This window comes from Photinus pyralis, unplaced genomic scaffold (assembly GCF_008802855.1).
Source record: "Photinus pyralis isolate 1611_PpyrPB1 unplaced genomic scaffold, Ppyr1.3 Ppyr1.4_LG4, whole genome shotgun sequence".
In the NCBI taxonomy this organism is placed as follows: Eukaryota; Metazoa; Arthropoda; class Insecta; order Coleoptera; family Lampyridae; genus Photinus; species Photinus pyralis.
Window position 1 is genome coordinate 47,805,000 of NW_022170511.1, and position 25,347 is coordinate 47,830,346.

Sequence of the window (25,347 nt, forward strand, 5' to 3'; positions counted from 1 at the left end):
TTTCCCTATGTCTACTTTTAGATGACAAAATCCTTCTCAAAGGCGCCTAATTTTATGCACCCAAAATAACTTCTTAAAACAAATAAAGATCTGGATGTCATATTAATTAATTTGAGTATTGCTGTTTAGCTTCCGTATTTTTTCGTTTTCGTTCGTGTGCGATGTATTTGACTGAAGAAAAAGTTGATATTGTCATTTGGTATAGTGCTGTTAACAGTTTAAGGAGCGTAAGAGATTTATTTTCTGTGAACTATGTTCAAACAATATTCATATTAATCAATATGACAGACGAATCTTTATTTGTTTTTTGCAAATATCTCCAAAACTATATTTATATGCGTTTTTCGAAAAAGTATGTAGAGCTCAAAATTAAAGAGGGGGAAGTTTCCTATAAAATATGTTCCTAGTAAATATTTATCACGAAATAATGGCATATCTTATATTCAATTAATCGATTAATTCATTAATTAATCCATGTTAATAATTTATGATCAATTAATTTCGATTTAAAATGCTATACTTGTTTCCACACCACCCAAGAGGTAAAGTACACGGCGCGTTTTTTTTAACGTGGTTTCCCCTGCAGGCCTAATCCACTTAGGTACTGAAATTATCTTTGGCAAAGGCCAGACGAACCTTGCTCGTTGATTTCCACATCTTCAACGGGGAAAATGGTCACCTCCAGCTTCAGAATCGATGTCGATTTCCTTCAACTCGTCGGACTCTCCTTCTGCAGTCGATCAAGAATCATCAAACAGCGAATGGAGGTCTTCTTCATCGGATTCGTCCAGTGTCACTTGGCTGATATATTCACAAGTCTTCCCATTGCAGACACCGCAAACCATTGAACATCTCAATCCTATTAATCGTCTAAAAGTATTCAAACCCCGTTCTTTCACCTTCACAGTTTTACCCTCCGAAAGACTTTCGTCACAAACAAAACACTTTTCAATCGAAGCCATAATAAAAGAAATAACACAATCAATTTATTACACTTGCACTATTGTCAAGTAAAATCAACACGTAAACGCTAAATACGTTGCGAAACGTAACACTTTTTCGAATCTATTACCAAACACGCTTATCATCAGTACAACTGTTAAGCGACACGACAAACGATCTGCTTCGAGGCGCCTTGTAGAGAGATGACGTGTAAATAGCCAGCGCCCTCTGGTGGCGATTTATTGCAGGCGTGCGTTATTATATACGCTCTTAGACTGTTTTTCAAAATAGTCGCCATTCATATTGAGGCACTTAACATAGCGTGGTACAAGTGTTTTGATTCAAACTTTGTATACATCCGCGGACTGTGGGGGCGTCAGAAGTGGGTACCGACAAAGGGAATATGGTAGCTCCCGACAAGATCTTATTGATTGTGGAGTCAAAACTGGCTAATAAAAGTACTGATCTGCCACACAAAAATGCCTTGGATCTCACACGGTGACTTTGACAATTTTTTTAATTTTTTAACAATGTTCCGTTCATCCTAAAGGAGCGTAAATTTAGTTTTCATTATATTTCAGCGCACACTGTAGTCGACTTCAGTAAACTATTAGAATTTAACTGCCGTTCTTGTCTTTTGTGACTGATCTATACGGTACACCACGTACTGCCCATCCCGACTTAGTGCCCTCGGTACTTCAGCGCCTCTGGCGCGCCCTCCCATCTTCAGAGCGTGGTGCCGCGGCACCTTTGGCACCTACCTAGTTACGCCACTGCTGCACTTATGCTAGGAATGTGCCCGTTAGTCAGTAAATTATAAGTATAACGAGAAACCAATTGAATAGCCCGATTTACTATAAAAGATAAATGTATACGCATAGGTATATGGAGATAGGGGCAGTTTATAGAAATTAACAGAATATGTTGTCATTCAATCAGCTTGAGCCTAAACGGCTCACTTTAGCAAAAATATGCTAAGAACATTTCCTGTACGAAATTGTTGCCTCTTCAATTTTGCTATCAACATACTTTTTCGAAAAACGCATAGTTTTGAAGATATTTGCAAAAAACCGTTTTTGGGCGCCATCTTGGCAAGATGGCGGCGCCGGCGGCATGTCTAGGATTGTGCATTTTGTGAATTTTAGTTCTGGACATCCAAACCTGCGAAGTTTCAAAACTTCCGGACTTATTTCCTCATAACAAACGTTGGATTTTGTTTCTTAAACTGCCCCCGTATATACGGAACCGGCTTTCTAAAAATACCAAACGATTGCACTTGGATCATGCTACAATAAAGTGATCACTGATCAGTCTCTTGGACTTTATTCGGCCGATAAATTAATTGTAAATTATTATATCGGTCTACGATGACATGCTATCGTTTTTCGTTCACGTTTTCACCCATGTATTTAGATTACGCAATGGCTATTATCCTATGCTATGAGTTTTTGCCCCATAGCTATTACCACATTCCAAGGACAATTGTACCTACATATCTCGCCCCCTTTCTTCTCGTGCATGCTATACAGAATGACAAAACCAAAACACAACCTTGCCTGAAATCGGTTTCGTGCCGGTATTTTTAGTACGAATTTTTACATTAAATTGGAACCGTTAGTATACAATTTGTGATTTATATATGACGCACGTTGTGACCGCCAACTACTTTTGTATGCAACATCGTTGCAGTTGCATTGCCACTAATGCAAGTGCATTGCAGTTGTATCAATACATAGGCAACTAGATCGCACAGTAAATGCTTGATGTTTTATGAGTAAATGAAGAGGTGACACCAACTTGCTCAAGCATCAAGATTAATATACTGATAAAACTACCTCTGTGATATACAATCTCTGAAAGGTGCATCAGAAATACCTATCCATAATGCTTTCACTTTCACGTAGTACCTGCGGAAATCTAACATGCGTAAGTGACTTTCTTTTGTTTATTGCTAATGCTAGAAGCATTATTTTAGAACGTTGTCAGAAAGCGATGGCTGTCTTCTTTACCACTCTCCAAAAACTTGGAGTTGATAACGAAGGACAAAATACGCTCAAACGTCACAAATTTTAAGTTGAGCACACCATTGGATAAGCCCCTCGTTATTTTACTCTCATGGCTCTTGGCGAAGCAGAAGCATATGCACAAATTCGCGGACTACTACACCGGGCACGGCTTTGACGTACTCAACGTTAACACGGCACCATGGCAGATGCTGTGGCCGACCAAAGGAACACAAGTATTGAACGTTATCGATTTCCGACGGCTAATTACACATTTGTAGGTAATTGCGAATGAAGTAGCAACATTTCTCGACCGAAACTCGAGTTACGCGCCACTAATTGTTCATGGCTTTTCAGTTGGTGGCTATCAGTGGGGCGAGGTTCTTGTTCGGTTATCGCAAGAGCCCCAGAGGTTCCGGCATGTTGTAGATCGTATCATCGGACAGGTATGGGATAGCGTGGCCGATATATCCGAGATACCTTACGGATTTCCGATGGCACTGTTTCCCAAGCATAAAGTTCTGCAAAATGCGATGAGACAGTACATTCTGTAATTATAAGGTACACTCCCGAAGGGCACAACTACTGATAGCTTTTGTTTAGCTATCATCTGCGGACATTCGACAAGGTAGCCACCTGCCATTACGTTAGGGCTAGTCAATTATTCCACGGTAACATGGTGAAGGCGCCCGCCTTATGCTTTTTAAGCAAGACTGACCTCGTGGGCGCCGAGACCTCTAACCTACGGTTAAAGGAAAACTGGGAAAGTTTGGGGCTAAAGGTAGGTCTGTCTAGTTTTCGATATATTAATCGCATAAAAATATCGTAGGTCTACTGGCAATGTTGGGACACATCGCCACATGTTGGACATTACAAAAGACATCGCGAAGAATATCTTGAGAAATTGGAAACATTCCTTTATGAAATAAACGCAATTCCTTGGGAAAACAAATTACAAGTGAAATTATAATTTTGGTGTTTGTACTTATAGCACATAAGTTTCCATGTAATTTCCTGTTTTTGTAAGACTGTGTAATTCTGCAAAGTACCTCACAATAAGATTATTCTCTTTGTTTCGATTATAATTTTTGTATTATGTAATTGAGGAATATGGCCAAATGTTTTAGAAGTAGCACTCAGTTGAGAGTACCTATAATTTTGATGTGTAGCTCATTTCTCTGTAAATCGTGCACAATTCAAACTTTTCATGCAATGCATAGAGAAACACTAGGTTTTAACACTTTTGTAAATAAAATATTGTAATAAGAATATTGTTTTTGCAACATAAAAACAATGTATTCAAAAAGATGTGGGTGTGGGCGATTGTAGAGACATGGTTGACGAAATTTTAAGCTATCTACGCCGCTGCATATTATATTAATTAAAATGCAGGGTTGGCAAAAATTTGATTTAAATCTAGATGCTCATAATTTCAATTATCAAGAAGAATACCAATAAAAACGTCGCTGTCTAGCTCAAAATAAAATTGACATATTTTATAATTTTCCATCTTTTGTTTTTGAAATTGACATAATTTAACCTCAATGTAGAATCACACATTTGATACCGTTCACTTTTATTCTTTGCAATCGCGTTCATTTTTGTCTGTTTCTATTACGCAGTCTCTTATATTTTTAGATCTATCAAACATGCGAAATTTATCGAATTGTTTGATCTGTGTTTGTGTACTGATTTGTTTGTAAGCTAAAACTCCCCGCAACCACCGCTCATGCTACCTGTCTCGGGCGCGCGACTCTGCTAAAACAGAAACTCTTTGTTTTAGAATCTATGTGCGATATGTGTGTTAAAACATTGTGTTTGCCCTCCAAGGCCATGTAATTTTCCATTTTATTGCACCAAAAGATGAGTCACCTGTTGTTTTGCAACTTGTTTTGTATTTATATGTATCATGCTTTATATCAATGAATTGCAACAAATTATATTACACATAGATATAGGTATAACATTTTCCCTATTGCTCATTCGAGACTATTAAAATAACTGGACAAAATGCAAAGAGGTTCAAAGTACGAATAATACAATTATGCCATCATATAGTGTTTCATTTTTCATTCCCCTACTGTACCTTATTAATAGGTCATATCGTTGTTCACAACTAACTGCCGCTTTTTGATTTCAAATTTAAGCGGGATCTGTTTAGCTTTTGGCGAGGGAATAGCTATACGGCTGGTCACTTTTAAATTTTATTTCTGAGTTCTTGTAGTTATGGAACCTGGGGAGTACACTACAATGACGATATAAAAAAAAATGGTAGAGGTGTATAAAGGTCTGTAAAAAGTTTCTATTTGAAATTAAGTTGCCCTACAATTGATTCTTAAGCTACAGTTATGTGAAAATGTGCACAGCATCACTATAAATGGGCCCATCTACATGAAGAATATTTTATATAAATCATTTTTTGATATCCCCGCTAGTTTCCGAAATAATCGACTATCTCCAGATAAATGGAACACCCTGTATATAAATTATTAAGTCACATTCAAATATGAGATTACATATACGGAACTAGAGGATTTCCACCTATGTCAGTAGGTAATGGGCGCGTTCATAAGACACAACTGTTCTGGAACAGTTACTGATACGTCTTATAATTAGGTCGCTACTTTTACGCTCTTTACGGAGCAGTCGGCCATTTTTAGTAGCGCTACATACGTCAAAGTAGGGAACGTGACATAAGACCCCCAACTGTTACCGATACGCTACGAGGTAGCGTAGCGGTAACTGTTGTGTCTTATGAACGAGCCCAATGATTAGAGACGTTGCAAAATTTACCACAAAAGAAATGACCGCTACACCCCAATTCGTCGCACTTATACAGGATGGCCATTTGAAAACGAAACAGAGCCTATTTTGGGAACCTCAAAACATTTACGAAAAAATCCTCGGACCCGTCAATTTTTGATCCGAGGGGGAACCATTTTTTTGCTAGTTTCGCCCCCCTGGGGGCAAAGCCATAGCGGGGGTGACAAGTGTCCCCAAAATTTTAAATCGAATGGGGGGTCGAGTGATACCTTATTTTGAAAGTATTTTTATGTAGATTATAACTCTTAAGATTTAAATCAGTTTTATTTTAAGTGCTTAAAGCTAAAATCAATCAAGTCAATGTTGGAAATGTTGGCCTTCGACTTCCATACAATAATACAGGTTTTGTTCAAACCTTTCCCATACATTTTGCAAAACTTCTGGGGTGATTTGACGACATTCATCAATTATTCTTTGTCGCAAGTTCTCTAGCGACGTTGGCTGACTAGCATAAATTTTAGTTTTTAAAGGTCCCCATAAAAAAAATCTACCAGACTTAAGTCCGGGGAACGAAGAGGCCATTCAATAGCTCCTCTTCTTCCAATCCAATGTTCTGGAAACGTTTGGTCCAAATATTGACGAACCCTTGCAGCATAGTGGGGTGGCGCACCATCTTGTTGAAATACTATACGATTTTCCAAGTACTCGTTATTTTCTAGTATCTCCACTAATGCCGGATGAATCGTATTTTCTAATAACTTCAAGTACATCTCTCCTGTTAGATTGCCACGTAAAAAAAGGGGCCTACGATATGGTTACCAAAAATGCCAGCCCAAACATTCAATTTTTCGGGACGTTGTGTATGCACCTCACGAAATAGTCTGGGATTTGAATCAGCCCAATAGCGACAGGTGTGTATTTGTCACTACTATTATTTGACAACAACAATTGACAAGCACTATTAAACTTCAAAATGTTGCTATGTAACGCTCTCAACAATAACCAAGATTTCTGTTGCAGAATTGGCATAGCCACCTACAGGTATTAAAAAGAAAAAAAACAACAACAAAAAATACGGTTCAGAATGTAGGAGAACAACATTTTTTGTATTTACTGATGTATTAATTTTTGTTATTTAACTAATTCATTTACAAGCATTTTTTTCATAAGAAAATGTTGACACGTTTTTAACTTTTATTAGCCCCTGTATCGGCTAGGCAAATTAGTAGCGATTTAAAACTTAAGGGTTATAATCCACATAAAAATACCTTCAAAATAAGGTATCACTCGACCCCCCATTCGATTTAAAAGTTTGGGAGCACTTGTCACCCCCGCTAGGGCGTTGCCCTTAGGGGGGCGAAATTAGCAAAAAAATGGTTCCCCCTTGAATCAAAAATTGACGGGTCCCAGGATATTTTCGTAAATGTTTTGAGGTTTCCAAAATAGGCTCTGTTTCGTTTTCAAATGGCCACCCTGTATGTAGAGATGTAGGTGCAGTTAAACCCCAATAAATCATCCCCTGAAACGTTTCTAGACACGATATTTATTATCGTTCTGTTCAGAATTCCCTGTCTTTGTTATACTTGGGCAAAAACGAAATTTACCCTTTATTCAATTCATAATTCTAATCAGACCCGCTCTGGCTACCCATAAGGGTAGGTTGTGTCGAGGGCGCAGACCTGTAAATAAAACTACGAGGTCTGAGGGGGAACCCTAGCACAATGGGAACGAACAACAAACTTGGCTTTGTCGCGTACCTCGCGATTCAGGGACTGTCGCCAATGCGAAAGCAGTCTAAAGGCCGATTCTCACTTGCACTCAACTTCGCGACGCAATGCGATACCGCGATGCAAAGTACTGCTAAATAAAGAATGCGTGGCGTCGTAAACGTAAACATGAAATCTTCTTTAGCGACGCCTTGCAGCGCGGCATCGCGTCGCGGTTACCAAGCGCGGGGTGAGTGAAAATCGAGCTTAAGAGTCGCTCACTTTGAACCGGAACCGTTATTTAAGAAGTGATGACAACCGGGAATCGATACACTGGTACCATTATTTATAGTGCCAAAAACCCGGTATTTTTCAATTCTCCCTCTCTTGTTCGGTACAGTAGACACGTTGCGCTTTGTGAGAGGGTAATGTTGCTCTCAAAATTTGGTATTAAAGTATTGCTGTTCAAAACTTTGCTTAGATTTTTAAGATTAAGTACCTAGTGGTTATATCATAGACATGACATATGTATCACTATATAATGGTGGTATACTGGTTAGTATTAACGATGAAACAGTAAGTTTATGTAAGATGGATAGGGTTAAACTGCCCGTAACTATTTGACGTATGGCAAAAAAGTCAGTGTGTAAACTTTGCCATTAAATAGATTGATTAACCAATACAAGTTATTATTATTTATCCCTTACTTGTATTTGTACTCAAATTTATAACATACATGTACATTTATAACACGAGCGCGAATTTCACTATTTATCACTTCGGCATCGATTTTGGAACTTCTATTAAACACAACTCAATTTGCTTATAGATCAAACGAACAGACACGTTCAGTGAACATATACAAAAAAATTATTTTAATTAGTCCTATTTGTTGCTGCTGAAAAAAGTTTGGAATATGTTGCATCCTACGAGTAAAAATTTAATGTTTACTTGTAGAGGTTACAACTAAAGTTGCCTTTTTGAAATTTTGTTGGAGGGAGCCAAGTCGACACATCTAGCCTTCATTCCCTTAAAATTTAGGACATTATAATGTGCTACAAATTACACGTAGCAACAAAGCCTAAATCAGGATGTGCATATGCATATGTTCTTAATTATTATATCTGTTTTTGCCAATTGATAGCTAAAAAATAGCTTAAAAATCATACGTGGCATAAAAGTACCTTCTGCAGAGGCACCTCTAAAAAGCATTATGCAGGTCACTCTGTAATTGGGCGCAAGTCTGTTGAGGGCCCAGAACAAGAGAGTGATAATAAATAAAAAAATAAATAAGTAGAGTAGGATTTTCCTAAGTTTGCACGCACGTCATCGAGTATTGACATCATTCTAAACTAGATATGTTCGTATGTTTACATAGTACCTCTGCAATCGATACAACAGACTAAGTATGTAGGAAAACATAGGAACAGTGCTGAATTTTAATTGGTATACTCATTACGCAAACAATCATCTACACTCGACTGCATTATACCAACCATAAAATGCAGCACTGTTCGTATGGTTTCAGGTTTTCTACATACTTATCTTCTATCGATTGCAGATACTGTGTAAACATACTTAATTCAGATGCAGGAGCAGGATATCGAATAAAATGTCATGTTGCGGGTAAAAAAGCGCACCGAGTTTGAACCAAGAAATGAAATTATGAAGTTTCATATTAAATATTAGTGTCAGAAATCAATTGCCCCGCCACGTTTGGGAAATTCCATGGTGGTATACCTATTCTAGCAATAGCATTATCCACTTTCTAAGAAAAAGTCAAAGAGGCAATGCACATATCTCCTAGACCAGCGGTCGCCAACTGGTGGGCCGCGTGAAAATTTTAGTGGTCCGTGAAGAATTGCTTCATTCTCATTGAATAAATATGCTTTTATATTTGTGTGGTGTGAATATGCGGGAAAAGAATGTACCACAATAAAAACAAGGGCTGTCGAAATATTTCTTTTATCCACCAGGGCGCACGCGAAAGTACCATTTCCATGGCTACCTCCCGACTTCCGTATACTGGAGCTCAAGTTTAGGCATGCATCAGAATCTGATGCGCCAGTCAGTTTCGCACTGTGTATGTACAGAAGTCCGAGTAGTATAGATCACCCTGTATATGTATGCACATAACCACACATTTTTAAATTTAAAAATTGCCGGCAAACTTTTTTAGGTTAATTAAAGTTGGAATGGAAAAGAAGGTAATTTACATTTACGATTCTACTTTACGCGACGAATGCGATCGCCTGCCAACAGTTCCTGGACGAGTAAGCACCCTCCACTAAAAAACTACGCAAACATTTCTTAAAATTTTAGGCTTCCATCGTAACCGACTTAGTTAACTCGTACGAACTGCTCAAATCTGGTAACGTAACGGTAGTCCCAAGCGTTCCGGCCACATACGATGAGCTTAGATTATTCCATTCGAGTGCGTACTTGGATTTTATGAAAGCGTACAAAGAGGACGATGTTGGCTTCGAAGATGGAGAGGAAGACGAGTTCGGTTTAAGTTACGACTGTCCCTTGCTCCCTCGACTTTACACATTAGTGCAAGCATTAGCCGGTGGTTCGATAACTGCTGCAAATTTACTGGCGGAGCGCAAGTGCGATTTTGCAATTAACTGGTTCGGCGGCTGGCATCACGCCCAAAGGTTTTTTCTCAGTCCAATTTCCACGAAGGCTGAGAGGGGACACACAGCATAGATCTTTTTATCCTTTAATATTCAAATACAGATCCTCTCTAGTACATTTTAGGGCCTTCTTTCTTCTAGTTCTCAGAGCTTTATGTCCATTCCAAAGTTTCTGAGGTTCACCTAACTCTGGAAAGGGCATAAAGTATCATAATCCAATGAGTCCACCAAAGATATTTAGGAGGCTCTGGAAAGCACTATAAAAATCTGCAAAACTGTCTAGTGGTCTACTAGAGAGAAACCACTAGAAAGCTTCTGGGTGCATTGTATGCCAAAGTCTTTTGGGTACTTAATAAGTACACAATAAGATCTAAATGTACCCCCTTTGATGCCTTAGTAAACATTTTTTTTAATTCATGCTCATTTCAGAGACGAAGCCGAAGGATTTTGTTACGTAAACGACATTGTGATCGCCATTCAGACTCTAACGAGAAGCTTTACCAAGATATTGTATGTTGATCTAGACGTCCATCACGGTAACTAATTTTTTTGTGAGTAATTGCGGAGACGTTCAAAAATTTGTTTTTCACTTTTCAGGGAACGGAGTGCAGAATGCGTTCGAATTGAGCTCGAAAATTTTAACTCTGTCTTTCCACAAGTACAGCCCTGGATTTTATCCGGGCGGCGGTAATGTTGACGAAGTCGGGAGTCGGCGAGGGAAATATTTCTCCCTGAATGTTCCATTACGCGACGGTTGTAGTGGGAAAACGTATTTGAGGTGTTTTAAAGAGATCTTTCCGAGGTATGTGCCTTTGGGTTTCGATTATACAATAATATTGCATTTGCAATTTTAGAGTTTTCCGAGCTTTTAAACCTTCGGCCTTGGTTGTACAGTGTGGTGCAGACTGCATTAATGGGGATCCTGTTGGGCAAATTAATATTACGACGAAAGATATGGGGGAGTGTATCAAGGATGTTTTGAACTGCAATGTACCAACTTTGTTTTTAGGGGGAGGTAGGTTATTGATGTGATTTGTTGTATGTACCTTGATAAATTTGGAAGCAGTTAAATCTAAGGTGGATGAACAATGTGATTTTTTAGAAATATAATTTGTAGCGCAATTAGCAATTAGCTTATAGCTGTCGCACCTCAACGAACAAAAATCTTGACGATTAATGTGCCTATGCGCAATGTCAACTTTCTTAGATATTTTTTTTTAATGTTAACCACAGATGCTTTAGTATAAAGGCAAGCATATCGCATATTGTAAAAATCAGATGTGCGCAATACCAAGTTTGTTATCTATAAAAATATTCTTTTGTACCAACGCATAAATAGTTCGTTACATGACCTTTCGGGTATTATTGATAAATTCATGGAAAATGCACTAAAGTTACTCTTTTTTTCATTTTTTGCTTATTTGAGTCGCAATCCCAAAGGCCATAATCTTATTTTAACCCGGGTACTCCATTACTTTTTTTGAGTGTCTTTTTCAGCAAGAGAGCATTTTTACTAAAATGACAGATTGCCCTATAAATCTAGTACCTACTTACAGAGAGCTGGGCAGTATTCGATTTTGTAAATACTTTTTAGTATTCAAATCCTTTAAAGTATTCAAATACTTTGTAATTAAATACTTTTATGGAAGCAGTATTTGTATATGTGACTCAAATACTTTCACAAATATTTAGTATTCGAATACTTCGCAAAGTATTTGGATACTTCGTAAAGTATTCGAATACTTCGCATAGTATTCTTCCTTCCCTTTTTACCCTGCTTTTTACCAAAAATCGACTACCTCAAAATTCTACAGGCCACATTCTATAAGAAAAATTTTTTTTCAGGTCGATCTGAGACAATTTTTTTTTCGGGGCTCAAAAAAAGGCAGTGTATAACCTTCCTTTTTTACCAAAAATCGACTGCACCAAAATTTCTCGGGAAAACACTTTTTCTTATTAATTTTGGTGCGTAGAATCCAAAACAATTCGTACTTTTTCGATCAGACTTCTCAATCAAAAGTTATAGACTAGAAACCAATTTCGAAAGAAAATTCAAAGGGCTGTAACTTTTGAACTAGTAGCCCAATCTTGGAACTGTTTGAAATTATGGATTCTACAGGCCACATTCTATAAGAAAATTTTTTTTCCGGGTCGATCTGAGACAATTTTTTTTTCGGGGCTCAAAAAAAGGCAGTGTATAACCTTCCTTTTTTACCAAAAATCGACTACACCAAAATTTCTCGGGAAAACACTTTTTCTTATTAATTTTGGTGCGTAGAATCCAAAACAATTCGTACTTCTTCGATCAGACTTCTCAATCAAAAGTTATAGACTAGAAACCAATTTCGAAAGAAAATTCAAAGGGCTGTAACTTTTGAACTAGTAGCCCAATCTTGGAACTGTTTGAAATTATGGATTCTACAGGCCACATTCTATAAGAAAATTTTTTTTGCCGGTCCATCTGAGACAATTTTTTGTGGGGGGCTCAAAAAAGGGCAGTGTATAACCTTCCTTTTTTACCAAAAATCGACTACACCAAAATTTCTCGGAAAAACACTTTCTTATTAATTTGGGTGCGTAGAATCCAAATCAATTCGTACTTTTTCGATTAGACTTCTCAATCAAAAGTTATAGACTAGAAACCAATTTCGAAAGAAAACTCAAAGGGCCCTTTTGAACTAGTAGCCCAGCTCTGCCTACTTACTATGGTAGTTGATGCTATAAATGATTGAATTTCTTTTTTTTTAGGTGGCTACAATCCCGCAAATACAGCCAGATATTGGACGTATTTAACTTCCCTAATAACGAATCAGCCCATAGACAACGATATACCAGACTGCAGTGAAGTAAGTACATTCGTACCTAGGAAACTTACAAATCATCGTAATCTTTCAGTATTTCACAAAATACGGACCGACCTACGAGCTTCACATCGACGAGGGTTGCCAAAGGGACTTCAACACGGACGAATACATAAATAATATAATTTCGACTGTAACGAACTATTGTAAACTAATCGAAAGCGAATGCAAGCAAATCTAACTCTTAAGATCAGATGCCATAAGAATGAGTGAAATTATAACTGTAAACTACAATGTAACCTACAATGAGCCGAAAGTTTATGTTAATTTCATTATTAATTATTTTTCTGTTACTCTTTGCTTCGCTTAAGTCTAGTAGAGAGAATACAAATCCGATTCGAGTAGCTCCGCTAATTGTAAATCCCGACAAACTGTTTAACTTGGACTTCGAATACGTCATAAACAACAGTTGCGACTACGATGGCAACTCGAGTTTATCAGTCGTCGTGCTGGTAACCTCGTATTTGGGAAACGTGGAGGCGCGCAGCGCAATGCGCCGGGCGTTTCCATCGGATGTCTTGAAGAAGCTCGGTGTAAGACGTGTATTTCTGCTGGGTCTCGCACCTGGGGATAAGTATACAAAGCAGGAAGCCATATACGACGAGGAGAGACGTTTCGGTGATCTTCTGCAGGGCAATTTCGTCGAAGCATATCGGAACTTGACGTACAAGCACTTGATGGGGCTTAAGTGGGCGGCTGCGAGTTGCCAACGGGTCAAGTACGTTATTAAAATGGACGATGATATTGTAGTGAATGTTTATAAGCTGTTGCAGCTTTTACATACGATTAAGTTGCCAAAAAAGCTACTCGCTGGATACCTTTTGTCTGGCATGACCCCCATACGGGAATCGTCGAATAAGTGGTACATACGGTTGGACGAATTTAAGTATCCCTCGTACCCAACATTTTTGTCTGGGTGGTTCTACGTTACAAATCCGAACACTGTGCAAAGCTTGGTGAAGGAATCGACCAAAGTGCCTTATTTTTGGGTGGACGACGTGTACATCACAGGACTTTTAGCTCAAAAATCTCAAGTGAGACATTACAATATCGGGCAGTACTTTACCGTTCACTCTGAATTCTTAGAGTGCTGTATGCGTGATGTAAAGAAGTTTTGGTATGATTGTGACATTATTGTTGGCCCGAACGGTGGTGATAATAACCTTTTTTACAAATTTAACGATGTTGTCAGTGAGTGTTACTATAGGAAGTGTTCGAAACGGATCAGAAGTTTGAATGAGACATGCGTGGGGGAAGTTAAACGGACGTTGGGAAGGGGTAATAGTATTATAAGTAGTTATCAATTAGGATAAATTATTATCAATAGTTTAATTGTCATTGTTTCAAGCTTTCTAAAGGAAAGGAAGTAAAATCTACACTGTACTTCAATAATTGATGTATTCTTGACTTCTTGTAACTGTTTATTTCGAGTCTATACTGTGATAACTAGTGCTGGGCGATAAATGAAATTGTTATAAGTCTATTAGTCCGATAATTAACGATTAATCGATAACTTTTGATAATTATCTATAACTTTTCATAATTATCGATAATTTTTGATAATTATTGATAATTATCGATAACTTTTGATAATTATCGCTAACTTTTAATAATAATAATAATCGATAATTGTCGATAATAATAGATTATTATTGACATCTGTCGAGAATTGTCGATCTCTTATTGTTATTGATTAATCAAATAGCGATATTTATCGGGAGAAAACTACGGAGCTACGTATATATCACCAATAAACATTATTATTATTATTATGGATACTTTTGCATAAATCCTATCGATATAAATATATTCCCAATGCATAGGTACACTCGTTAACAATTTTGGTTATTTGGTATTGATATTGATAATTTAAATAACAACAGGATGTTTGGAAAAATATTAAAACAACTATAGGTACTCCGTAGTTTTCTGAAATCAAAGGTGATCAAGTAGACGATAATCATCAAAAATTTAGTACGTCTTTCAATAACCTCAAAGTTATTAGTTTTTAACAGAAACCGTAATTAAGCATTATAGTGTCTAATTTACGTGAACCAGCCTAAAGTAGGTTGTGAATTGTGATCATATTTTCTAAGTGTCATGCCAATTACGGAATGCTCTTACTTGATCGCTTTTGTGATAAATCGATGTAAAATTAATCGGTAGATTATCGATTTATCTACCATTCCTTTAAAATCACAATTAATCGATACATTTTTCAATAAAAATTATCATTAGTCGAGCATTTTTAAAAAAATTAATTCACTAGCTATTATTCGATAAGTTATCGAATAATCGATAATTATCAATAAGTTATAATTATAACGATAATAATCGATTAATCGTACTTTTTTAATTGACTAATTTATCGATTAATCAATACATTTTTTTAATTTATCGGTCGTCGATTAATCGATAAGTTATCGATTAATCGTTTTTTTGCACAGCACTAGTGATAACTAATGCACCTATTAAAATGTGGTACTTTACAAGATACTTAAAATGAATTTGGTGTAAAGGCGATATTCTCGCCTCTAAAATGTGTAGCACTGTCTTAGATCATATTGTTAGAAAAATTAATATTTATAAACTATCATAACCTGAAGAACTACTATTCTTGGGTTGAATTTTGTGAGCCCCTATCCCAGAGTTAAAGTTCACACGGGCAAATATTCCGGGTGATGAATTCTTGTACAAAACATTTGCGTTGGAAAACTTTCTAGGAGCTACTATTTCGGAGGACTTTTGCCCTACTCTTGTCATTAAGGGTATTAGCATTGTATATATACACGAGGTACATACACAATGGTATCAGTTAATTGCAGTTTTAGTGCCTATAATATACACGCCTATATTATTACTATGGAATTTCATTATACTGATGACGAGGTGTACCAGCGACCAATATTCTAGAAACAAATTTTCCAAAAGAGAGAAATTTTCTAGGTGCAAATTGGAAGCTTTTCAAGTCTTGGAAAGTTTTCAAAGGTTGGGAAATCTTTAAGGTCTTGTAACGAGAGCATTTTATTTTGTTTTTGATTTTGAATTTTTCCAGCCGAAATACGCAAAAGTAGGATTTGTAAGCTGGAAAAAAATGGGCAAGGTTCTCAGAACATTCCCCCAGAGAAATATTGCTTGTGCTAGCTTCAAGTTTTATTTTGACGATTGGAATAAATTTGATGTGCATCATTTCCCCACATTATCAATGCTTTTTTATTCCATCAATTGCCTTTAATTGTTAGTAGCGTCAGGAAAAAAGATCCACAACTAAATTATACTTCTTTATGATTGGAAGAGGAACCGTTGGCAATTTCAAAAAGTAATCAATGACATTAACACTGACTCCGAATTGGTTTTAAATTATTATTAGGTGTAATCGCACTAATAGAAATTAATCATTGCCATGTTAAAAACTATTCTGCCATTATTTGGGCGTAAAAGTTACTAATTAACAAGGGGGAGGGGACTTTTTGAAAGATTTAGATTAATTCGCGTTTGAATTTTCTAGAGAAAGATCCCACCCATTCCAATGAACCCATTTCAAAAAAAAAGGCGACAACGAAGAAAAACCAAAAGAACAGGAGACAAAAAGATGCCACCCATCCCAATGATTTCATTAAAAAAAATAAAGGGGGGCAAGTGGAATGTCAGGACCAAACATCTGTTGATGACTTCAAAACTTTCAGTGCAAATATCTGCAGAACGGAGGAGAATACTCTCAAAGGACGGAAAGATCGTTTTGACGAGACACATCTACTGGCAATGTAAAATTGTGAATATTTCGAAAATGTTAGGGGAAGGCAATATTTCAGAGAATTTCTCCAAGGGCTCTTCATGAGTTATATAGCGTAGATTTTGAATGTATGCCAGGCGGCCTTTAAATAAAGAGCCCCCTCGCCATTAATCATCTACTAAGAAAGGAAACACCGATAAATTTGTTTTTAACCTTGAGCGTAATAAACTTTGTGTTTGTGGATATGCATTTACTATCTTTGTTAATTTGTCTACAATAGTTATTTATGTATCAAGGGCATTAAGGCGATATTTATGCAGAGGGCGACAGAGCTCGAGAGGGTTAAATATCGAGTAATTCCTGAGGTGCATACAAAATTTTATTTTTTCGTTCCAAATAATGCATTTCCAATATACAAATGTAATGATTATTGTTTGCCAACTTTATATCAAGTAGCATCTTTTTTTATTGCATAATATAACCCCCGTCAATATATTTGACAGGCCGTTTAAGGGCATAATGAAATGACAATCCATTATGCCCTCGGGCGTCATAGACTGCTTTATATATCTCATATGACAGATATAATTGGCATATAATAGGCAAATGAAAAATAAATTATTTTGTTAACTAACTTTTGGGCTGTATTAATCAAATATCAAGGTTTTTCTCCGTCGTACTCTTTTTACCTTTAGCAGTTGCTTTTGCGATAGTGCGGCACCTTTTGACTTTGCTTACGTTAATGTACAGCAACTAAATTCCAGGCTTTCACAATGTTCATAATATGAGCAATAATTTATTAAACAAACTTTTCACGATTTCAGTGTTTTATTTTAAGTTCCTTCCCTGCCTGTGATACTTGATCACGTGCCATTTTTCGATTTCAAATTTAAGGCGGATCTATTTAGTTTTGGAGGGAATAGTCATGGCCATTTTTAAACGTAAAAAAGTACATACTGTGTATGGGATATTACAAGTAAAATGATGTAGGCACATAAAAGAAAACAAAAGTTGAAAACTGCAGTTGGTTTCAACAGGATGGTGCACTCGCGCACAACACGTGCAAGAATACCTATCGGACAAATTTTGTGGAAAGTGGAAAAAATCGATATGCAAATACAAAAAGAAAGCTCGACTTTGTCCTTTAGACATTTTTTGGTTTATTCTTTTCTTAGTTTATTAAGAATTAGTTATTTGTTCAATGTTTCTTTAAACATTCCATGCGCCCCTCCCTTACTACCTAGACCAAATCCTAAATCCGCCACTGACGAATGCCACTAATGGTAAGAAAAATTTAAATCACCAAAAAATATTGTTTGTTTTGTGGTCAGTGTAATTATGCCACGAATAGTAACACTGTTTTAAAGCATAATCGACGTAAGGGAATGTCAGCGAATTGTTATAAAGTTGTGCGAGTGCGCTAGAAATTGAATGATAATTTTGTAATTACAAGTAATTACAAAATTAAGTTAATTGATGTTCAAGCTAATTGAAGAGAGCCTCAAGTTTTTAAGGAAAATGCCTTGCATATAGGATAGGTTGTATGGCATGATAAATTCAATTCACTTTTAGATTAGTGCAATTGCACCTAATCACCTATGTTTACAAAACGTCATTTGTAAATTATACCAGCGCCTCTAGTAGTAAGAAAAGACAAGAGCAAATAAATGCGCACACATAACAGAGGGCGACGCCATGAAAAAACCTTCTTTGGACAAAAAAAAACCTGGCATAACCCACACGAATACATGAAATAAATCAACTACGACAATAAAATGCAGAACAGAAAAATGCACATCTCAAATATCTCAAATTGTACAATAAAAATCAGGTACCAAGTCAAAAATTGACAAAACAAAAGCAATACAAGTAGAAAACTTGATCAATTTAGTACAAAAACACATCAAACAAACACATACGTTTCAATTTAGATAAAACATGTCGAAGAAATGTACAATAATGTACATAAAAAAAGAACACACCAAAATGACATTGCCTTTACTTAGGCATCGGTTACAATTAATTTAACATGGAAAAGTGCAGGTGACCAAACAAAGCAGTATCGATATGTTACTTTGAAATGTTAATTAGAGGACCCACTTCTCGTACTTGCTTACGCACCGTTCACCACTGGCACGAGATAAGGGAACAACACATACAGCAAAGAATCGGAACTGTATCGATTCTTTCACATGAATGCATAAATAAATACTTAATAAAATAACAGCCAACCATGATTCAGGTAACGATATAAATAAAACAAATGCTGAGCACGCCGTGCTTTTGATAAATTTGATATAAGCATTTTATGTAAAATGTAAATAATTGTGAATTCATTTAGAAGTCATAAAAAATTGTAAAAGTATTGACGTCTTTAGATTAGCTCTCTCACTGCTGGCGGTTCAGACCTATTGTGACAAAGAGTACGAGTTAATTTTGCAACAATTGTTTAAACACACTTATTTATCCTTTGAATAATTATTAATATAGAGATATTATATTATAGGGATATAGGAAGATAGCTAAAAATTGTTCTCATTTCTCTCTAGCATAAATTGAAGATCATGCATAATTAAAAACGTAGGTGTTGAACGTTGTTCTTCCACTTCAGAAAATGTTATGCTATTCGTTATTATTGCTATATAGTACACACTACAGATTACTTTTTACAATTCGTCAACTATATTATAATTTATTTGGCTTGAGCTCTCCAATATTAGGAGTTATTTACCTTTGGAAAATTAACGTTTAATGAAACGTTTTTAAGCGTAGTCCGTCCATTGCCGCCCAATCAATTTTGGAGAATTGATACGGCTCGTGGGAATCTTTAATAACCCAAACGGTGTCGATGACAAGACCATCCTTATCGTCAGATACCTGCTCGAAGTATAGATGAGAGCTGTTAAACGCCTTCAAACGCGTATATCCGTAATCCTTGCTCTGAAATGCGGACCATTCCGGTTTTGTTAGGTTGAAAGTGTCGTGCCCCTCTTTGCAACCGGCCGATCCGGTGATGATATGTATAGGAGCGCCAGGATTAACGTACGGTGCCTCGTAGCTGCCATTATAAACTTTATAATCGTAAATGGGCCAGAGACGTTGATAAATGTGCTCGTGCGCCCATATTTCCACGTCCACTCCGTAATTGTAAAGCAACTCCTCGAGTCCAAACCAGTGCACGAAGGGAATACCGACGCGCGTGATTGTCTCGTGATGGGTACAGTCGTCCTTATCGGTAAGGCTGCAGTACATCGGCCTGTGTCCCATCACAATTATCCAGGGGTGCTTCTCGCGATTTTCGGGCAGATTGGCCCGAATTAGGTCTTGCTCCAACCACTCGTACTGAAAAACGATGGGCTTCATGCCGAAATTCATAAAGTAATAAACTTCGGTCGAAATCGAGATGATGTGAAGCGGACCGAGGTCGAAACTGTACATGAAACTCTCGCTGCCGCCCGGCATGCTGAACCGCTCGCGGTAATTGCTAAAGTTACTGCAATGGCAAAATTAGCTGCCCGCCGTAGGAAAGGTGCACTTAACTTACTAGCGCTCTTCGTGGTTACCCGGACAGGTCATGTACGGTACGTAGGCTGCGATCGTTTCGATTTGGCGCATGAACTCGTCTCCGACTTCGCCGTTTTCCTGGTTGGGAAAAATTAAAACTGCAAATTTAATGTCGGTACTTCCTAAGCTCAAAATTTCAGTTCTTTGTTATTTAAGAGGGATGTTTTAAACCTACTTAAGTAGTACCTAGAACCTCGCTAATCCGAATTTGCATTAATCGGAACGAATTCGGGATAATTCGAGTAAAAGTGCGAATACTGTATAATTCTCCCAGAAGTAGTGATGCAACGGAAGTGTTATAACGGAAGCGGAAACAGAAGACAAAATATTTTTTGCGAAAGCAGAAACGGAAGCAGAAGCGTTAGTGTAAATTGGCGATTCAGATTAAGAGCTATATCCCACTAGGACACGCCGCAACCAAGCCGAGCAACCAATCAGGCATCCAAACGACACTATGAACAGATATAGATGTGAGACGAAGAATGCTGGATTTAAAAAAAGCCTCCAACCTGGTGGAGGAATCAAACTTACGTGCGTTCTGAGTGGTGTCGCCATCGTGGTGTCCTAGTAAGATATAGCTGTAACAGTGAGACCTCTGGTGACAGGACATTGTAGTTACTATTGGTGGTATAAGATCACCATTTTGTTTATTTACACGGGCAAAAAGTAGTTTTTCCGCAAACGTAAACTTTATTAACGTCAGTTCTTAATGTTGAAGTGTGATTTCACAGAGGGCAAAAAGTAGTTTTTATGGCTGTAAATGTAAACCTACACTTATATAAGTCATTCTTTAACACACTCCGCTTTGAATAACTTTTTACTATCACTATTTAAATCGTCAGCAAACAGCAAGACACATCGAAAAGTACAGATGGGTTAATTTGTGGTCATAGACCACTTATTTTTAGGCCAAAAATTACATGTTTTCAAAAATCTGTCATACAAACAAGATACTCTGTATATACAGTGTGTCCCAGATCGCGTGGAATTGCATGGGTAACTTTCCTATTATTACAGATAGAGAATTGGTTAAATGGACAATCTTTTGCAGTTTTAGATGCTTATTTAAAATTTGCTTGGTGAAGTTCAAAATGTCGGATAGGTTGGACGTAAATTAAAAAAAACAAAAATCGGTCATTTCCTTGCATGTCTTATATCTTCGAAAGTATACGAGATACAAAAAAATTTTGTATCACAAAAAATTCAAGATGGCTACTTTTGAGGAACATTTACCAACTTCCTAAAGATAAATAGGCGCCGTATTGGATTTTTAGATTACTTTAATAGAATTTTATATTCTCTTTTCAACGGCTATCATAACATAAGATAGAAAATAAGATACCAGCTATATCAACGGTTTTTATATTTTAATCAAGTACGTAAAATATGTGATGAATTAAAAAAAACAAAAGAAAATCATCATATATTTAGCAGAATATTCCTGGAATGTTCGGTGAGCGGACATAAGATATACTACTATGAATATATGTAATAGGTTTAGATATTTCTAGAGCAGGGATCGGCAACCTATTGAAACGGAAGAGCCAAAAATTACAATTTACAAAATTTCCCAGTTTTTAGAGCCACAAAAATTTTTTGAATCAATATTATAGTATTTGGCTATATACAGGGTCTTGCAACAGTGCGTCGATTTTTCCTACATAGCTGATACCCGGTAAAAAATATTGATGGTTGCGGATCTACAGAAATTATTTTTGAATGTACAGGGTGTCCCATTTTTACGATGTCAATAAATAACTGATCTTTTTAAATAGAACATCCTGTATATTTTTACTTGTTTCAATGCCATTTGTTCAAAGTGCTATTCTTTTTCAAATGGAACTACCATTTTATTTCGCTATTCGATTGTCTTTTGTGTTCTCTTCAATGTTTATAAGGGGTGCCCTGTGCTTAAACCCCGCAGTTTTTATGTTATTCAATATTTTTCACATCCTGTATACTTTTACTTGTTTCAATGTCATTTGTTAACCTCTACATGGAAACCTATTCACTTTTTGTATTCTTGTCAACGTTGCCATTTTATTAATTTTTTTCCGAATAATTCCTCATAAGCAAACGTCACTTTGATAAATCGTAGCCACATTGATTTTAAAGTTAAAAAATACATTTGATCAATAATGTTAATCCGAGTAACACGTTGATAATGAGAAAGTTGGATTTAGTGATACAGGGTGTTTACAAGGAAATGGTAAAATTTCCAAACTGTGCGATAACTATTCTTTTTCAAATGGAGCTACCACTATTTTATTTTCATATTTGATTGTCTTTTGTGTTCTCTTCAATTTTTATAAGGGGTGTCATGTGCTTAAACCCCGTAGTTTTTATAGGTTATTCAATATTTTCCACAAGTACCTACTGATTAATTAATTACATGTTTATACATCGAAGTAGGCTGTGATCTCGGCTGTGATAATAAAAAACAAAAGAATGCCATAAAGTGAACAAGTGTCTCAAATGCATTATTTGCTACAAGTGAACTTCGTATTTCGTAATAAAATAAGATTAAAAAGGTGAATTTTATGAATTATTTCTTGAGATGCTGTTTTTGGAAAAAGTAAAACTTGCATAACTTTTACATACGACACATAATGATCTCAAATGTGGCATACGCATGCCTTTAGTGGTTCCAAGGAGACGAGAGAGGGGGGAGGGGGGGATGTTAGAAATTAATTTTATCTTTCATGATACCTATTCTAATTAAAGGTCTCAACGAAAGGAACCATTTTCTACCAACTATCGCCCTTCTTTCTGGCGCATTATCAAAAGAGGGGGTTTGGGGCGAGGGGGATTGCTGCCGACTTGCTGTTGCTTAGTCGCCTTTTACGACACGCAGTGCTCTCTGCGGTAGGGTTATTCTTGCCCGACCCTACACGGGTACCTATCTATTGCAATTACCACAACAGATTGCAGCATATCATCGAAAGTATACGAGATACAAAAAAAGTTTTATATCACAAAAAATTCAAGATGGCTACTTTTAAGGAACATTTACCAACTTCCTAAAGATAAATAGGCGCCATATTGGATTTTTAGATTACTTTAATAGAATTTTATATTCTCTTTTCAACAGCTATCATAACATAAGATAGAAAATAAGATACCAACTATATCAACGGTTTTTATATTTTAATCAAGTACGTAAAATCTGTGATGAATTAAAAAAAAACAAAACAAAATCATCATATATTTAGCAGAATATTCCTGGAATGTTCTGTGAGCGGACATAAGATATACTACTATGAATATTCTGTAAATATGTAATATATTTACGGTTTAGATATTCCTAGAGCAGGGGTTGGCAACCTATTGAAACGATAGAGCCAAAAATTACAATTTACAAAATTTCCCAGTTTTTAAAGAGCCACAAAAAATTTTTGATTCAATATTATAGTATTTGGCTATATACAGGGTCCTGCAACAGTGCGTCGGTTTTTCCTACATAGCTGATACCTGGTAAAAAATATTGGTGGTTGCGGATCTACAGAAATTATTTTTGAATGTACAGGGTGTCCCATTTTTACTATGTCAATAAATAACATGATCTTTTTAAATAGAACAGCCTGCATATTTTTACTTGTTTCAATGCCATTTGTTCAAAGTGCTATAACTATTCTTTTTCAAATGGAACTACCACTACTTTATTTCGCTATTCGATTGTCTTTTGTGTTCTCTTCAATGTTTATAAGGGGAGCCCTGTGCTTAAACCCCGCAGTTCTTATGTTATTCAATATTTTTCACAAAAGTACCTACTCATTAATTAATTACGTGTTTTTACATCGGAGTGGGCTGGTATAATAATAAAAACAAAAGAATATCAGAAAGTAAACAAGTGTCACAAATTAGATAATTATTTGCTGCAAGTGTACTTTTGATGATTTCGTAAACAAATAAGATTAATTAAAAAGGCGAATTTCGAACAAATTTTAACACTTTATTTGTCCCGGCCCGCCACAACTAAGCTGCGCTGCTAAGTCACCTAGTGTGAAGGGGCACTTGGCAGCGCTGCTTATTAGTCGCGCCAGCATTACGTTACTAACCGAATCCATATCGTATGCGAAATCTCCCACATGCAGAATTGTATCGTACATCCCTCTCTGGGTCTCCTCCTGTAATCTGGCCAAAGACTGTGCATTCTCGTTGCCCATATCACCAAAAATTGCTAAGCTTGGTTGCCAGTCATCCGTTTGAAGTGCACTCTTGAACCAGAACTGGGCCGACCATCCCAGCCGACTTCCACAGTGATAAACTGCAACACTGCCAAGATCAACACACGAAAATGCGTAGTAAGCCGTTACCATAAACGCTATTAGGAGTCAGAGACGGTAGGATCACTCGATGTATGTACTGCAAATGTTTTTTCGGACCTCCATCGACAAACACCTTCGAGGAACCCTTAGCTGTTAGTATCGTGCCACCTATACCATACTTAACAATCGACTCCTTTGTATCGTTAAATGTCGACCATGTGACAACTATTTCGTTAGATGTTCGGCCATATGATAAATGTATCTGCTCCGGTTGGTACCAAAGCACTTGAGCATTTATTAGTTTTATCACAGTCAAATAAAAAAAAGCCTTAAAAGTGTACATTGTTATCGGTGTCCGTCAGATTACTTTAACACACATTCTACTAGAATAAACAGAAATTCAATGACGCATTGTTTATAATTTCATTTCAAAGGGCAACAAAAGTGATAATCTGTAACATTTTCTTTGTTTGTGTAACTGTACAATGGCAATAACTACCAAACTATCAATCAAATAAAAATTAAAGGTTATGTCTGTGGGTTTATGAGTTAGTTATCTTTATAGCTTACACCAGGGAAAAGTCAAGGTTTATGTATTGATTGCTGTAAGCATAGACAGCCTGGCCATTTTACTAGTACAATTAACGTGTACTCCTGAATAAGAAGCCTTGGTTATGAACAATTTGCACAAGTTCTCACACATTTTAATAATTCAACATCTACAAGAATTAGATCACAATTCACATTTACACTAAGATCGTTCGAATTACTTATTCGTCATTCTCAAAATCGGCAGGATTTTTCCGCATCAACTGCTGATGTTTTTTTGTGAGCATATCGTAAGCGAGGTAGCCCACGAGGAAGGCTGTAA

At 36.6% G+C, this 25,347-nt stretch overlaps 4 protein-coding genes across 4 annotated transcripts; 3 read left to right on the forward strand and 1 right to left on the reverse strand.

Moving 5' to 3' along the window:
- The first annotated feature begins 2,446 nt into the window (after positions 1-2,446).
- LOC116168281 lies at positions 2,447-4,435 on the forward strand. Its single transcript, XM_031484011.1, has 6 exons — positions 2,447-2,612; positions 2,663-2,868; positions 2,918-3,181; positions 3,227-3,495; positions 3,549-3,726; positions 3,775-4,435. The coding sequence occupies exons 2-6, from the start codon at positions 2,827-2,829 to the stop codon at positions 3,913-3,915; spliced, it is 894 nt and encodes a 297-aa protein (XP_031339871.1). The 5' UTR covers positions 2,447-2,612; positions 2,663-2,826; the 3' UTR covers positions 3,916-4,435.
- A 2,994-nt stretch (positions 4,436-7,429) lies between these two features.
- On the forward strand, positions 7,430-13,117 carry LOC116169204 (histone deacetylase 8-like). The gene is made up of 9 exons (XM_031485233.1): positions 7,430-7,562; positions 7,620-7,664; positions 9,572-9,687; positions 9,737-10,071; positions 10,480-10,586; positions 10,648-10,852; positions 10,905-11,065; positions 12,799-12,896; positions 12,946-13,117. Exons 1-9 carry the CDS (start codon positions 7,430-7,432, stop codon positions 13,090-13,092), a joined length of 1,347 nt encoding a protein of 448 aa, XP_031341093.1. The 3' UTR covers positions 13,093-13,117.
- An 11-nt stretch (positions 13,118-13,128) lies between these two features.
- On the forward strand, positions 13,129-15,179 carry LOC116168282 (beta-1,3-galactosyltransferase 5). The gene has a single exon (XM_031484012.1). It carries the CDS (start codon positions 13,157-13,159, stop codon positions 14,222-14,224), a length of 1,068 nt encoding a protein of 355 aa, XP_031339872.1. The 5' UTR covers positions 13,129-13,156; the 3' UTR covers positions 14,225-15,179.
- Positions 15,180-19,229: 4,050 nt separating this feature from the next.
- On the reverse strand, positions 19,230-25,230 carry LOC116168285 (acid phosphatase type 7-like). The gene is made up of 4 exons (XM_031484016.1): positions 24,525-25,230; positions 24,267-24,475; positions 20,189-20,286; positions 19,230-20,137 (listed from the first exon to the last, which is right to left on the reverse strand). Exons 1-4 carry the CDS (start codon positions 24,817-24,819, stop codon positions 19,393-19,395), a joined length of 1,347 nt encoding a protein of 448 aa, XP_031339876.1. The 5' UTR covers positions 24,820-25,230; the 3' UTR covers positions 19,230-19,392.
- Between the last annotated feature and the right edge of the window lie 117 nt (positions 25,231-25,347).

Coding starts and splice junctions, on each gene's coding strand:
- LOC116168282 (XM_031484012.1), top strand. CDS start 13,157: ATGAGCCGAAAGTTTATGTTAATTTCATTATTAATTATTTTTCTGTTA.
- LOC116168281 (XM_031484011.1), top strand. CDS start 2,827: ATGCTTTCACTTTCACGTAGTACCTGCGGAAATCTAACATGC. Junction 3,182..3,226: donor GGCCGACCAAAGGAACACAA/GTATTGAACGTT, acceptor ACACATTTGTAG/GTAATTGCGAATGAAGTAGC. Junction 3,727..3,774: donor GGGAAAGTTTGGGGCTAAAG/GTAGGTCTGTCT, acceptor AAAATATCGTAG/GTCTACTGGCAATGTTGGGA.
- LOC116169204 (XM_031485233.1), top strand. CDS start 7,430: ATGGGAACGAACAACAAACTTGGCTTTGTCGCGTACCTCGCGATTCAG. Junction 11,066..12,798: donor AACTTTGTTTTTAGGGGGAG/GTAGGTTATTGA, acceptor CTTTTTTTTTAG/GTGGCTACAATCCCGCAAAT. Junction 12,897..12,945: donor ATATACCAGACTGCAGTGAA/GTAAGTACATTC, acceptor GTAATCTTTCAG/TATTTCACAAAATACGGACC.
- LOC116168285 (XM_031484016.1), bottom strand. CDS start 24,819: ATGTACACTTTTAAGGCTTTTTTTTATTTGACTGTGATAAAACTAATA. Junction 20,287..24,266: donor TCGCATACGATATGGATTCG/GTTAGTAACGTA, acceptor TTTCCCAACCAG/GAAAACGGCGAAGTCGGAGA. Junction 20,138..20,188: donor GGTAACCACGAAGAGCGCTA/GTAAGTTAAGTG, acceptor TTGCCATTGCAG/TAACTTTAGCAATTACCGCG.